General features: G+C 34.7%; 1 protein-coding gene across 2 annotated transcripts in view; it reads right to left on the bottom strand.

The window, feature by feature from the left end:
* Positions 1-15535, bottom strand: part of CCDC73 (coiled-coil domain containing 73) — a 186055-nt gene that overhangs the window by 66223 nt on the left and 104297 nt on the right. For both annotated transcript variants that reach the window (XM_054441614.2, XM_054441615.2), the window contains exons 7-9: positions 14070-14108; positions 6393-6528; positions 6072-6151 (exon numbers count right to left, since the gene is read on the bottom strand). In XM_054441614.2, coding sequence (XP_054297589.2) covers positions 6072-6151; positions 6393-6528; positions 14070-14108 — 255 coding nt within the window. The remainder of the gene's footprint in view (positions 1-6071; positions 6152-6392; positions 6529-14069; positions 14109-15535) is intronic.

Genomic DNA, 15535 nt, shown 5'->3' with positions numbered 1-15535 from the left:
TTTTTAAATATACAATTAAGTTATTATTGACAATAATCACCCTGTTGTGCTATCAAATACTCTGTCTTATTCATTCTTTCTAATTTCTTTGTACCCATTAACCACACCCATCTCCCCCCCACCCCGCCCCTCACTACGTTTCCCAGCCTCTGGTAACCATCATTCTACTCTCTATCTCCATGAGTTCAATTATTTTGATTTTTAGATCCCACAAATAAATGAGAACTGTAATGTTTATCTTTCCGTGCCTGGCTTATTTCACTTAACATAATGACCTCTAGTTCTATCCATGTTTTTGCAAATGACAGTATCTTATTCTTCTTCTTGGCTGAATAGTACTCCATTGTGTATGGGTACCACATTTTCTTTATCCATTCATCTGTTGATGGACACTTGGGTTGCTTTCGAATCTCGGCTATTGTGAACAGTGCTGCAACAAACATGGGAGTGCAGATATCTCTTCAATATACTGATTTCTTTTCCTTTGGGTATATACCCAGCAGTGGGATTGTCAATTGAGTCTACTTTTTAAAAAAGATACTAATCATACTGGCTTTAAAGTAATGTATACCTTTCTTTACACAATAGGGTTTCTAACAGCTTGCTTTAAAGGTGCTTTCTTATGCACTAAGATAAGTTTCAAAGGAAAACCAGCAATCATTCCTTGAAATTTTGATTTTCCTGTATTTTTTCCTAAAGCAATATACACCTGGATGAAATAGATATCCACATGACTTAGAAAGTAAATTACTGGATAGCGGCCAGGCACGGTGGCTTACACCTGTAATCCCAGCATTTGGGGAGGCAGAGGCAGGCAGATTACAAGGTCAGGAGATCAAGACAATCCTGGTTAACACGGTGAAACCCCGTCTCTACTAAAAACACAAAAAATTAGCCAGGCGTGGTGGCGGGCGCCTGTAGTCCCAGCTACTCAAGAGGCTGAGGCAGGAGAATGGTGTGAACCTGGTGGGGCGGAGCTTGCAGTGAGCCGAGATTGCACCACTGCACTCCAGCCTGGGCAACAGAGCGAGGCTCTGTCTCAAAAAAAAAAAAAAATTATTGATAGCTTGTTTTACACTAGTGATCTGTTCTAGGTTCACTCCTAAAACGCAATGTCCTATTGATAAAAGGTATATAGGTAAAACTTATATTTGGATAAAATGGCTTTTAATTCTGTACATAAAGATTGGTTTTCTAAAAGTTTTTTCCTCCTCAAGGTTACAAAATGTGACAAATGTCTATGTTTTTCTACATTTTTAAACAGCTGAAAATGTGGAGCTGTTATAATCAGCTAAGTCTTGTAGGAGATACTCTAAAATGCATCAATTCCTATTACAATTATTGCTATGAAACAATAGGGAGGCGGGAAGGAGAAGGGTATAGAAAATCAGTATATGACTGACAAAAGTAAAAACTAGTAATTTCTTACATCTTTATTTTTCTTTTATATATTAATTACTTAATCTCAAGAGCATAATAAATTAAAATCAGAGACCTCAGGAAAAGATCTTCCACTGAAAAATATGCTTTCGATTTTATAGACTTTATAAGCCTTTAAATATCCTGAACTTTTAGTACACTGTCTGTTTTCTAACCATTTTATTCAAAGCTATTAGTGCAGCAAATAAACAGCAATGCTTTGATCTCATTAAATTACAACTTATAGTTCCTGGAGTCATAAATATTGCGCTCTTTTCTCCTTCACCCCTCCCTTTCTGGTATGGGGTAGTCTGTTTAATATCACTATCTCCTTGAGTGCTCTGACATTTACTCAGACAAATAGCAGAGGTTATGAATGCTGCTCATAGATAGTATCAGGAATTCTTCATGATTGCCATAATGGTGAACTCAGCATTCAGAATGGTAATATCTAGTTTTTATCTAACCACTAAGTTTGGTCTGTTTAACTTTGCTCCAGAAAAAAAAAAAAGGAATTCCATCTTATCACAAACCAATAACAACTGTTCTGGACAAAATCATAGAACAGTATAATAAAAATTGAAATTATCTTTGGGAGAATTAGTGATTAGAAGTTTTAAATAACTGATATAACCAATGTTACAAAATTTGATTCTCTTCTGAAAGTTAAAAAAAAAAAAAAAAAAGCTTTTCCCAAAGTTAAAAATCAAAGCTACATAAGATACATAAAATTTAAAATTAGTGTACTTAGAATGTCTACAATATTAAAAACTGGATCTGAATATGTATTTTAAAATTCTCCCCCTTTCAGTTACTTGAACTTTGAAGTCGCAAAGGTAATTAAATTTTCTCACTTTACCCTTCTATAACAGTCTGTCTTCCAAGAACAACTTTGCAGCATGAACACTGACACTAATATTTCTAGAGTGACAGAGACCACTACTGCATGACATGTTAGTACATTTAGGTAGCCCTAGCCTAGGCCCCAAGACCTGAGAGAAAGAGGCTAGTGCTCTCATGAGCAACACCATTCTTCTCACGCATAGAAAGACATTCTGCACCTTCTTACATAAATCCACTAAGGGTATCTCTCCATGAATCTACATGAGCCTCATCTCCATCTATAGGTCAGAGTCTTAAATTGTGCATTAGAAATATAATAGCCAGGCCGGGCATGGTGACTCACACCTGTAATCCCAGAACTTTGGGCGGGCAGATCACTTGAGGTCAGGAGTTTGAGACCAGCCTGGCCAACATGGTGAAACCCCGTCTCTACTAAAAATACAAAAATTAGCTAGGCATGGTGGTGCACGCCTGTAGTCCCAGCTACTTGGGAGGCTGAGGCAGGAGAACGGCTTGAACCCAGGAGGCGGAGCTTGCAATGAGCCGAGATTGCACCATTGCATTCCAGCCTGGGCAACAGAGCGAGACTCCGTCTAAAGAAAAAAGAAATATAATAGTCTATTATGTTACAATGAAACATCTGTTTTCATTTAATGCAAAAAATTGGTACAGAATTTATGAGGCATATTTTCATAAGAATGCATAAACTAACTGTATAAAGGCTTATTAATATTTTAATCACCAAATTAATATGAATGTTATTTAATTACTAAAGTCATTGTTAAAAATATTAAAACATAAATGAACCAAAGAGACATCAAGGAAAATGTGTTTATTCACACCCACTGATTTAATAGTTATTTATATTTGTATTTGAAATTTATACTGATAGAAATGAGTGGTCCTTTTAATAATTCTTACTTGGGATTCCAAACAGATTTTTTAAATTATAGCTTTTTCTCTTTATATTAAAAAGAGCCACCTCTAATTTTCGAGGATGTATCTAAAAAGAAATGTTTTCTACATATATATTAATTGTACTCTTAAGTAGTTTGCTAAATAGACATAAGACTTCTAAGGGCCAGAAACATGATTATCACCACCCATCCTAATGTTCTGTACTGAAATACACCTATGCTTTTACTTTCTGATCCCTCAGGTATAAGAGTGAAGTCCAAGGAATATATAACCAATTTATTGGCAGTTGTAACAATGAAGATATACATATCACAGTCAATAGTATTATAATATTAATGGTCTTCAAACTCTGGCTTAGCATTTAGAAGGTACTGCTATCCAAAATATACAAAGAACTCTTAAAACTCAACAATAAGAAAACAAACAACCCAATTAAAAAATGGGCCCAATGCCTGAACAGACACTTTAACAAAAAATATACACAGATGACAAGTAGGTATATGAAAATATGTTCAACATCATATGTCATTAGGGAATTGCAAATCAAAACAAGATACCACTACACACCAATCAGAATGACCAACATCCAAAACACTGACAACACCAAATGCTAGTGAGGATGTGATAGTGAGGGAGTTTGTGCATGTGTGAGGACAGGAAGTATACAGGAACTCTGTACTTTCTACTCAGTTTTGCTGTGAACCTAAAACTGCTCTAAAAATAGTTTATTAATTAAAATATATTAAATTGTATTAAAATAGTGAAAGTCTATGTATATATAAAGGTGTATATGCTTGGATTTTTGGTATTTTTTTCCTTTTAAAGATAGAATCCTTTAGCGTCAAGATGACAACATTGACCCAAATTAGTATTCATTTCATTCATATTCATTTATCCCTTGAGTCCAAAACATACAACTAAAAAATATAGGTGAGGTTTAGAGTGCAATCTTTGACTGTGAAACAACTTTCTCTGTACTGAATCAACTAGCCTATACAAAATTGAATTCCTAATTTTGGCCTCACTAATGTTTTACCCTAAACAAGTGTATGTCAGAATCCCAACAGAAACAGATGGCAAACATAAACTAGGATAACCTGAAGATGGGTTTATTTGCAAAGGTGCACAGAGGATATAAAGGAACCACAAGGGATGGCGCAAGTTCCACTGACTAGCAGCACTGTAGCTGTCACCACCTCTAGACCCAGAAGGTCAAGAAGAGAGGTTACTGGAACCCGAAAAGGAGAGAGTATCATGTAGATTAGGCCAATTTGAGAGAAGTACTGATCTGTTGAGGCACATGGCCAGCCTGAAGTTACCTCAGAGGGAAGGCACAGGGGGAATAAATACCCTGATTCACTCTCTTCTTCCTCCCATCTCCTGCCTAGGCTCTCCACTGGCCCAGCTCAACAGGAAGTCAGAAGATGTGGAAGCCCATTGATGCAACCCATATACATAAGCCTTCAAAAGGTAAGTATAGATCTTGAGGGGCAAACAGAAGATTTTTTTGCATACCAATATAATAAATAACTACAAATTAAGTGCATTTTAAATGGTACTCAGTAAATATTGTTTCAAAATATTTATGGAGTGCCAGTAAGCATAGGTACTTAATTCTCTCAGAGGTAGGGAGGTGGTCCTAAAATGATTCAAAGCAGTATCGAGAGAGGGATTGGAAGGGAGTGGGAAAAGGAAAACAGACATCATTCTCTATAGAAAGAACAAAGCCTTACCTACTTCTTCCTCTTGTACCAACTCTCCCTTTGTATCAGTTGGAATATTTTTAGTTGCAAATCATGGAAAACTGAATTGGCCCTAACCAACCTGGCTTAAATAATGGGAACTTATTGGTTCACATAATTTAAATGTCTAGAGGTAGGACAAGAAGCAGGGTTGGTTGATCCAGTTACTCAATAATGTCATCAAAGAACAGGTTTCTTTATGTCATACCAATCTGGCATCCACATTGTCAGGTTCCTATTTTTTGGCTTTTCTTATGGTTGTAGGCTGACTGCCAGCCATGATAGAGGTTATGTTCTTCCTGGTTTATAATCAGAAGCTAGCTAAAGTCATTTATCCATTCCTGAACCAATGCCTTTGGTCAGAAGAAAGAAATATGTTTGTGTTCTCCTGCCAATTTCGGGCTCAGTTTTAAAGCTGGAGACATCAAAACAAAAATCTAGATAAGGTTAGGAAGAAGGCAAGGGTATACTGAAGCTCAGTAAGCAACAAATAAATGTCCAATTCACAGCTTCATTCATGATGCTCCAGCCATATCAGACTTTTTTTAGTTCCTCAAATATACTAAACTCTCCTGTCTCAAGGCTTTTGCACATGCTATTCCACTTGCCTGAAACATTACTCCCTTCCCTCCTCCACCCTCTTACCCCCAATCTAATAAAGTCACCTGTGATGTCATCACATCTTTTACTTTTTCTTCAGCTCATTTATCATAGTTTCACATTATTTAGTCTGTGTAATTATTTGTCTAACTCTACCACCAGACTCTTTCATAAAAGTGGAAACATGTTTTATTTTCTTCATAGCTGTATCCTTAGTGCCACATAGCACCCAGTATATAAAAGTCACTCAGTAAATATTGAATGAATGGTGCTAATAAGGATGACATACAATGAATCCTTATAAGGTATTCATATCACCATAAAAATGCATGCTACTGGTCACAAGTCAAAGAAATAATATTTTGAATGGATTGCAACAAATGCACTAATTACCTTTACTGGAATCATAACTCAAAATTTATGCATCTGTATTGAAAACAATTTATCCTTCTACCAAAAAATTCTACCCAACTGTCCTCTAGTAATAGCCCATAAGACTATTTTAGATTATAATTTTTACTTAGTAGTGTGAAACTGTATCAATCATACCTTCTTTAAACTGCATATTTCAGCTTCTTGTTTTTTATTTAAAGCTGAAAGTCTTTTGTTTGATTGTACTGCTTCCCGTACTGCAACATGAAAGACACTTAAGAAAGCATTATATTCAATGTATATTTCAAAGAAAGTATCATTAAGATAAACAGGGAAAACAGTAACAATGCAATATATATGTTATTTAATTTAGGTAACAGTTATTAACTGCCATTTACTATTATCAGTATTATCATAGAAATTCAATGTATTCATAGTAAATAAGTCCATTCAAACATTCTCTACTGAATATGTATATTTAAATAAGATAGCACATACCATTTTGTTCTAACTTTTCATGATTCTCTTTTACCAATCCAAATTGACCTGTTATTGTGGCATAATATTTCTCAATTTCACTCAGTTGCTTATGATAGTCTTCTTTAGCCAGAAGATGTAACTGGACCTTTTGTTCCTATTTTGAAGAGTAATTTTAAATGTTATACATATAACACACACACACCCCCACACACAACAAATATGTAAAATATATTGTGGTAAACAACTGTTGTTAGTAATATAACATAAATAAATGTCATTTAAAAGTACTCTCTGAGTAAACTGTAAGGAGGAAATATTAGTTAGGAGATATTTCTAAGTCTATGTAAAACCAAAGCAAACATATTTTTCCTGTAGCAAAATAGTCACTTCAGGTTATGTTTCCCTTATTTGCAATTTCTTTTTCAAAATCTTTTTATAAAAAATGTTAATCAGCCTAACACTAAGAAAAGTAAGGAGAAAATTAAAGCAATACTTTTGGTACTTTACGAGAGATTTTTTCTTTCTCTAAATCATTTGAATAATCAGGACCTATCTAGATCACTGTTTTGATTCTTTGCCCTTTCAATTTGCTAGAATAATTTCAATGTGCATTACCAAAATTCAAGTAAATTTTCTGAGACTGATTTTAATTAATATAGTACCTTCTCACTGCATTAAGAAATGAAATGATGAGGCAGGAAGAATGCTTGAGGCCAGGAGTTTGAGACCAGCCTAGGCAACATAGCAAGACCCCATCTCTACAAAAATTAAACAAGTTAGCTGGGCATGGTGGCACATGCCTGTAGTCCTAGCTACTTGGGAGGTTGAGGTGGGAGGATTGCTTGAAGCTAGAAGTTTAAGGCTTCAGTGAGCTATGTTCAGCCACTGAACTCCAGCCCAGGTGACAAAGCAAGATCCCATCTCTAAAAGAGAAAAAGAAATGAAATGACAAGGATATCTCTCAGTGACAGGGAGGCAACATAGGATAGTAGTCTACTTAAACTGGAGACATAATTGGTAAAAATTAGACCTTACTTATATAATATTATATGGGCCTCTACTGCTTTCAGCTAAAGGAACTACTCTTCCCATACCTGCGAATATGACTTTTAACTCTTAAAAAATAAATATTATGTTAATAAAATCAATAACACTTGTTAGAAGTTTTTTATCTTCACTTGACATTAGCAGAATCATTAATTGGTTTCACAACTTTCATTCATTTTTTTTCCCAACTGCTTCACCTTCTACGATGAGCAGTTCTAAACAAAGAACAGTATAGGCCCATGAACTGGAACTCAATAATTGTTTTCTGAATGAACTGTTGTTGTCTTACAGAGTTTTAATAGTAAAAATTTGATTTTGCCTAGCCAGCATCCATTTCCCTTACCTAACAGCACCACAATTTACTTTACTGAAATACTTTTTCTTCATTACAACATGGACTAAACTTCATTACAACATGGACTAAACATTACAACAGGACTAAAATTCAGGGGTCCTATTCTTCCCTAATTAAGAGAAGGGCATGATACTCAAAATAAACCAATTGATAGCTACTTTCTTGGAATTTGAATCTTGAGCAAAAAGACTATATAAAACTAGAGAAGTTCAGTAGTGATCCTATCCAAACTGATATGAGACCTCTGTTGTGGGTCCCTACAACCTGCCTCACAAACTCTGGAATTACTCTGGGTCCCTGTTCATTCTCAAACAATTCTTTATTCTCTGGTTGATTGTGAATGCCTCCCCTAAATTTCCATTTACATAAGTTAACCAGAGCCACTTCTTATTGCTTAAAACCAAAGTACAGGCCAGGCGCAGTGGCTCACAACTGTAATTCCAGCACTTTGGGAGGACAAGGCGGGTAGATCACAAGGTCAGGAGTTCGTGACCATCCTGACCAACATGGTGAAACCCTGTCTCTACTAAAAATACAAAAATTAGCCAGGCATGGTGGTGCATGCCTGTAATCCCAGCTACTCAGGAGGCTGAGACAGGAGAATCACTTGAACCCAGGAGGCAGAGGTTGTGGTGAACCAAGATCGCGACACTGCACTCCAGCCTGGGCGAAAGAGCAAAATTCCATCTCAAAAAAAACAAAAACAAAAACAAAAACACAACCAAAGTACAGGCCGAGCACAGTGGCTCAGGCCTGTAATCCCAGCACTTTGGGAGGTGGAGGCAGGCAGATCATTTGAAGTCGGGAGTTCGAGACCAGCCTGGCCAACATAGTGAAACCCTGTCTCTACTAAAAATACAAAAATTAGCCAGACGTAGCGGCGGGCGCCTGTAATCCCAGCTACCTGGGAGGCTGAGGCAGCAGAATCGCTTGAACACTGGTTGCAAAGGTTGCAGTGAGCTAAGATCGCACCACTGCATTCCAGCCTGGGCACTAGAGTGAAACTCCATCTCAAAAAAAAAAAAAGAAAAGAAAAACCAAAGTATAGGTAGTAGAGCACAGTGGTCAAAAGCTAGTCTGCCTATGTTTAAATCTTGTTTCTGCAACTTAGTGTGACCTTGGGTAAATTATCTACCCTATTTTTAGGAAAAAGTTTATAATAGTGTTTCACTCATAGGGTTGCTGTGAAGATAAAATGAATTAATATAAATAAAGCACTAAAAAACAAAGCCCATCATATAAAAATCACAATAAAATGATTGTTATTATTCCTTAACTGGTAAAAGTATCAATAGTTTTAATTAACTTTTATTTAGAATAAGCATGGCCTTTTAAAAAATATTCATGAAGGGCCGGGTCATGGTGGCTCACGCCTGTAATCCCAGCACTTTGGGAGGCCAAGGTGGACGGATCACAAGGTCAGGAGTTCGAGACCAGCCTGGCCAACATGGTGAAACCCATCTCTACTGAAAATACAAAAATTAGCCAGGCATGGTGGCATACACCTGTAATCTCGGCTACTGGGGAGGCTGAGGCAGGAGAATCGCTTAAATCCAGGAGGCAGAGGTCGCAGTGAGCCAAGATCACGCCACTGCACTCTAGCCCGGGTGACAGAGCAAGGCTCCATCACAAAAAAAAAAAAAAAATACATATATATATATACACATACACACATACACACACACACACACACACACACACACACGAACACACATTACAATTTAAGTTGTACCTAACTATATTATCTTGGCAAGTCTGATGACAGTCTTAACTTTTTCAAAGCTATTTTTTAATGATTTTAAACATGATATATTATAGGTAATAATTATGATATATCAGTTGAAAATTTCTCATGTATGTCATCAGGCTTTTCACTACTTATTTAACTGTGCAGCAGTTATAAATGCAAACAAGTTGATAAATGTACTTATTCCTGGAGAGCTTATGCCTACCTGGGTAGTTACTATTATTAGTAATGGTGAGCAATAATGAACCATATTGCTTTCTTCTAAAATACCCCTTAATTTCTGATTGAGAGAATTATATTAGCTCTCAGCAGATGTCTAGAAACCTAACACAATTTCACTGAAAACTGGGTTAATGTCATTTTTTCAATTCAAGGAAGTTTTTATTTTTTATTTGTTTTTTTGGAGATGGAGTCTCTCTCTGTCACCCAGGGTGGAGTGCTGTGGCACGATCTCGGCTCACTGCAACCTCTGCCTCCGGGTTCAAGTGATTCTCCTGCCTCAGCCTCCCGAGTAGCTGGGACTACAGGCACGATCCACCATGCCCAGATAATTTTTTGTATTTTAGTAGAGACGGGGTTTCACCGTGTTGCCCAGGCTGGCCTCGAACTCCTGAACCCAGGCAATCCACCCGCCTTGGCCTCCCAAAGTGCTAGGATTACAGGTGTGAGCCACTGTGCCCGGCCAATTCAAGGAAGTTTTAATTTTTGATTCTAATCAATATTTATGTAGCCTTCATTAGAATACTCTCTACTACATAATACATGATCCCAGAAAAGCTTTCTTAACCTTTCAGCTAAAAAGTGATGAATAAAATAGGTAGTCAATGCCTACAAAGGTTAACAATTCTGTTAACTAAAAATGTAGCAAAGATCAAAGAAGATTTCATGCATAGAGCTTTATATACATTAGAGTAATTTCTGATACACTCTTCCAACATTCTTTGAGGCAAAAATTGAATTTAATGAAAATGCAGTTTCATTGCATTTGTTTGCATGACACAATTCTGATTTTCAAACACATTAGCCTATTCAATGGCCATGATATATAACATTAAGACTTCTAAATCACATAGGCACCTACAGCTTATTAGCCCATATATGCCTATATGAATGTAGTTTACTACCCTGATTTAGTTTTGAAAATGAGATGAAGAGGTCCATTGTCCAGTTTGCCACTAATTTCATGACTATCAACAAATAGTTTAAATTCTCTGAAAAGCAACAACAAAAAGTAATTGGTAATAACACTTTAGAGATGTAAGAATATTTTAAAGAATACAAATAAATTGATTTTTACTATTATTAAAACTTTAATGTATTATAAGGCTATTTTATTGAGATGATTAAGAAATAGTTAAGTACATATTCTATCTGCATGAATCCACTCAAATTATTTTTTCTTTTACACAGTTTTACTATCAAATGCAAAGACAGTCTACAAAAAATGTCAGCATTCATTGCTTTCTAAACACATGTACACCTCATTTTAAACAAATCTAATCTATGAAAGTCAAGATTAGAGGAAAAATAGCATATCCATAATTATATGTATGTGTGTAGTCTAAAAGCTTACTTTAAAGCCTTGAAGCATTTAAAATGGGAATAATGTAAAAATATTTACACACAGCTTTTTAGAAATATATTTACTGATAAAATGCACAGCTTCACATTTCTCCCTTTTTCTATTTACTTAAGGAGACTGATTTGAAAACTTCTGGAGATAAAATTAGTTTCCCTTAAAACAATCAGTTTGTTAAGAGTAAATTTTAGAGGAAAAGATAAGAATCAAAATATAAATTTAACACATTCATTTCCAATTTTGTAACTAATCTTCTAATTTCTTCAATATGAACCCAAACTAAATCAATGGAGTTATAAAACTCAATTTTCAAAAACCTATGGCATCTTTCTTAAGATATCCTTACCTTTTCAGTTACAAATATAAGGCATAGATTACTTTAACCTAAAGTCATGTTGCTAATATATGTGTGTACACATATACATAATATTTATGATCATGAAGTTACTTCCAGATAAGTCTTCAGTTTAAAAATATTCTACTCTGAAAGAAAGTATGTGGTTATTCTTAATATATCAAAACTTTCAATATTGAAATTGCTTTAATTTCATAAAGAAAAAATCTTTCTTGTAAATCTTTTATTTAGAGGAAAATGATATACAGAAGAGAAATACAATATGACAATGGTCTGATAAGTTTACTTCCTTCATTAAGCTGTATTAGCTATTCAGTTTTACAACACAGACACCTATAAATTCAATTATTACCCAACATGGTCATCTATGTAGTAATCACTAAACACAGCAGGAAAAATTTGTATCAATGACCAAATCACAGTGGTGGTGTATGTAATGTCCTAAGATTTCTCTCTCACATGTTTTTATTGCATCCTTTTAACTGGTAATGATTGTGATTTTTTCAAAGGGGAGGTACTTTTAGGGATGGAAAAATCATTTGATTTGTGATTATGTTAATTTATCTCAGAACATATCACCACCTCTAAAAGAAAATCAGCTTACTGAATCACAGAAGACAGAAACTTACTAGTAGTTAAGGACTCACCTATCGGAGCTCATAAACTTGAAATTTTCTTAATAGTATTTTTCAAGTTATTTCTTTTAGGACCCTAACTTTATGGCTCCCCAAAGTCGTGCCTTCACACTAGTGGCTATCTTGTTTCCTGTCTTGCCCATAGAACCAAATAACATAAAAGAATAATGTACTGCTTGGAATAAAATAAGATTCACTGAATTACTGAATACTATACTGCACTTTGAATAAAGAACAAGTCATCTGAATTATATAATAATAATGTAACAGGAATAATGTAAAACAAATATATGTAAGAATGCTTAGAAAAAGGGGTACTTCTAACTTTTAAATCCAGAATATAAATGTTCTGCCAGAATGAATATAAAATATTAAATATATATCAATATATAAAACTTTTTAAATTAAAAGTGATGCAATGCTTTAAATTGTCAGAAAAAATATTATGACTGTAACTGAAATATCATTTTAGTAAGTATAAATGTTGTAATTCACAATAACAAAAAGCTTAAAAGTGACCAAAAACTAGAATAAGTATATACATGTTACCATGTTTTTTTTTTTTAAAGATTGTAAGTATCTGTTTGATGAAATTTGAAAGTGGAATAAAATAAAACACATTTTATGTTGCCTTTGATCTTTAACTTGTAGCCTTATCTCCCAGGTCAAAGGGCACATTATTCAATTTCACTATATTTTGTGTAAAACCACTGTAGCGTTGAAGATGACTTTCAGTACAAATGTCATGGTACTTAAAGCTAAACTAGAATCTAGTTTTTCAGCTTCTTAATTAAAATCATGGTTTAAAATAGTCTGACAATATTATTTTTATTCTTTCCAGTTGAATAGAAACAGAATTTTCACATCTTTTATTCAATCAAGCTTAGCAGTCTCTCTATGGCTCTTTTATTTTCTAACACACCAAACAATTTCAAGAAGCAAAATACTTTATGTTTTTCTATGTAATGTCAGAAGGGGTGATAGTTCATTTCTTACTTCTCATATATATAATATATAAGCCTTACTCAAAAATTAATTTTACAGTCTGCTCCAAAGAATGAAGACTGAATAGCATAGCTCCACCCAAAAAGCCCTTTGACAATTTAAGTGGATATAGGAAAATTTTGCTCAACCAAAAACACAGATAAAAAATTCTAGCCCTGAATAAAATAGGGCTAGAAGGGAAAAATATCAAAGTAAATATTCCCTAAAATGTTATGCTGTAAAAAGCAAAAACATTAGTTTTTAACAGACTATAAAAGAGGAATGCACAGTAAATAAATACTTATTGAACAATATAGGATCAGTGCCATATCCTAAGTGTACACTGATAAGGGATAAATATTATATCCTAAATACTACTTCATACATTTCAATTTTTTTAGGCTATAATTAATAATTACATGTTTACATAAATATCTAGAAAAGATACCATTAAAATAAGAGGTTTTAGAGTTTTGTTATTTGCTTTTACTATAAGACCCTAACAATAATTTGGGAACTGTGTAAAATTTATTTTAAATATATAGGTTGAATATCTCTAATCAGAAATGCTGGGACCAGAAGTGTTTCATATTTGGGATATTTTGGGATTTTGGAATATTTGCATTATACCTACGGGTTAAGCATCTCAAATGCAAAAATCTAAAGTCCAAAATACTCCAATGAGCATCTTCTTTGAGCATCATGTTGACACTCAAAAAGTTTCCAATTTTGAAGCATTTCAAATTTTGAGTTTTCAGATTTGGAATGCTCAACCTGTATAAGTACTATGTAATCTCGAAATAAATTTGTGAAATAATTCATTTATGCAACATATGAAATTGCAAATATCCCCTTTCATATTACTGGAGACAGTAATATCCAGTTTCAACAATTAATTTTTTCACTATAAATGTCATATTTTATTCACAAAAATACTAATCCCCCTAAGTACTAATCCAGATGGGGGAAAAATATGTTTTGTAATTTCCTTACCATTTCACTCACTTTCTTCTGTAAAGAGTATTTAGAAACCTTGAAAAATAAGGGGGGAAAATCTCATTAAAATACTTTAATTATCTACAACAAAATCCTCTGATATCAAAATTGCGTGCTATAAAATGTGGCATTTATCTTCTATGTACCATTATTGATTTATTCAACACACATTTATGGCACCTACTATATGCTAGATACTTTCCTAGACTCCTGGAATATAGCAGTGAACAAAACAAAGTCCCTGCCCTTAAGAAACTTACTTTCTAGTGGGGGTGGTGATAGACTGACAAATATAAGCAAAAGGTATGCATGTTAGAGAGTGATAACCACCAAGACAAAAATAAAGCAAGAGAGATAGAGCAGTCTAGGGGAGTTTTGTTACTTCATATTAGCTCTTCACTGAGGAAAAGTTTTTAAAAAACAAGCATAACAACTGTTTTAAACAAACAGATCATCTCACGATCCACAGATAACAGTCACTAGCACTTTGGTACTACCAGGTTTTGTTTGTTTTTAAGATAGAGTCACACTCTTTTACCCAAGCTGGATGGAGTACACTGGGATGATCACAGCTCACTGCAGCCTCAATCCCCTGGGCTCAAGCAATCCTCCTGCTACCTCAGCCTCCTAAGTAGCTGGGTACTATAGGAACATGCCACCACACCTGGCTAATTTTTAAAATTTTTTGTAGAGACAGGGTCCCACTATGTTGCCCAAGCTGGTCTTGAACTCCTGGGCTCAAGAGATCCTCTGGCCTTGCCCTCTTATAGTGCTGAGATTACAGGTGTAAGCCACCATGCCCCACTCTACCAGTTTTTTAAAAACATACACTTATACTTTAAAAAACAGCCAGCAGAAACTGACAATAAACATCTATTTTGTAACCTATTTTACTTAATATATAATAAACACCTTTCTGTGACAAATTAATGTACAATATAACTTTTTAATGGCTACACAGTATTCCATTTTTTAACTTTACCATAACTTACCTAATCACTCATGTTTATAGGTTTACTGAATTGAGTTTTTTACTATTATGAAATATTCTGAAATAAACATGCTTATATCTAGACTTTTACAGTTATTCTTTTTATTAGGATAAGTTCCAAGAAGCAGAATTTCTAAGATTTGTTAATTTTTATAGGCTTTTTTAAACTGTTACAAAAGCCAGGGCAGTGGCTCATGTCTGTAATTCCAGCACTTTAGGAGGCTGAGGCTAGTGGATTGCTTGAGTCCAGGAGTTCAAAACCAACCTGGGCAACGTGGTGAAAGTCTGAAAACAAACAAACGAAACTTAGCTGGGTATGCTGGTGTGTGCCTGTAATCCCAGCTACTCCAGAGGCTGAGGCCAGGATGATTGCTTGAGCCTGGGGGGTGGAGGTTGCAGTGAATTGAGACTGCGCCAGTACACTCCAGCCTGAGTGATAGAATGAGACTCTGTCAAAAAAAAAAAAAAAAAA

Source organism: Pongo pygmaeus, chromosome 9 (genome assembly GCF_028885625.2).
Source record: "Pongo pygmaeus isolate AG05252 chromosome 9, NHGRI_mPonPyg2-v2.0_pri, whole genome shotgun sequence".
Classification (NCBI taxonomy): domain Eukaryota; kingdom Metazoa; phylum Chordata; class Mammalia; order Primates; family Hominidae; genus Pongo; species Pongo pygmaeus.
The sequence above is the reverse complement of the archived record's forward strand: the minus strand, read 5'-3'. Positions and strand labels throughout refer to the sequence as shown.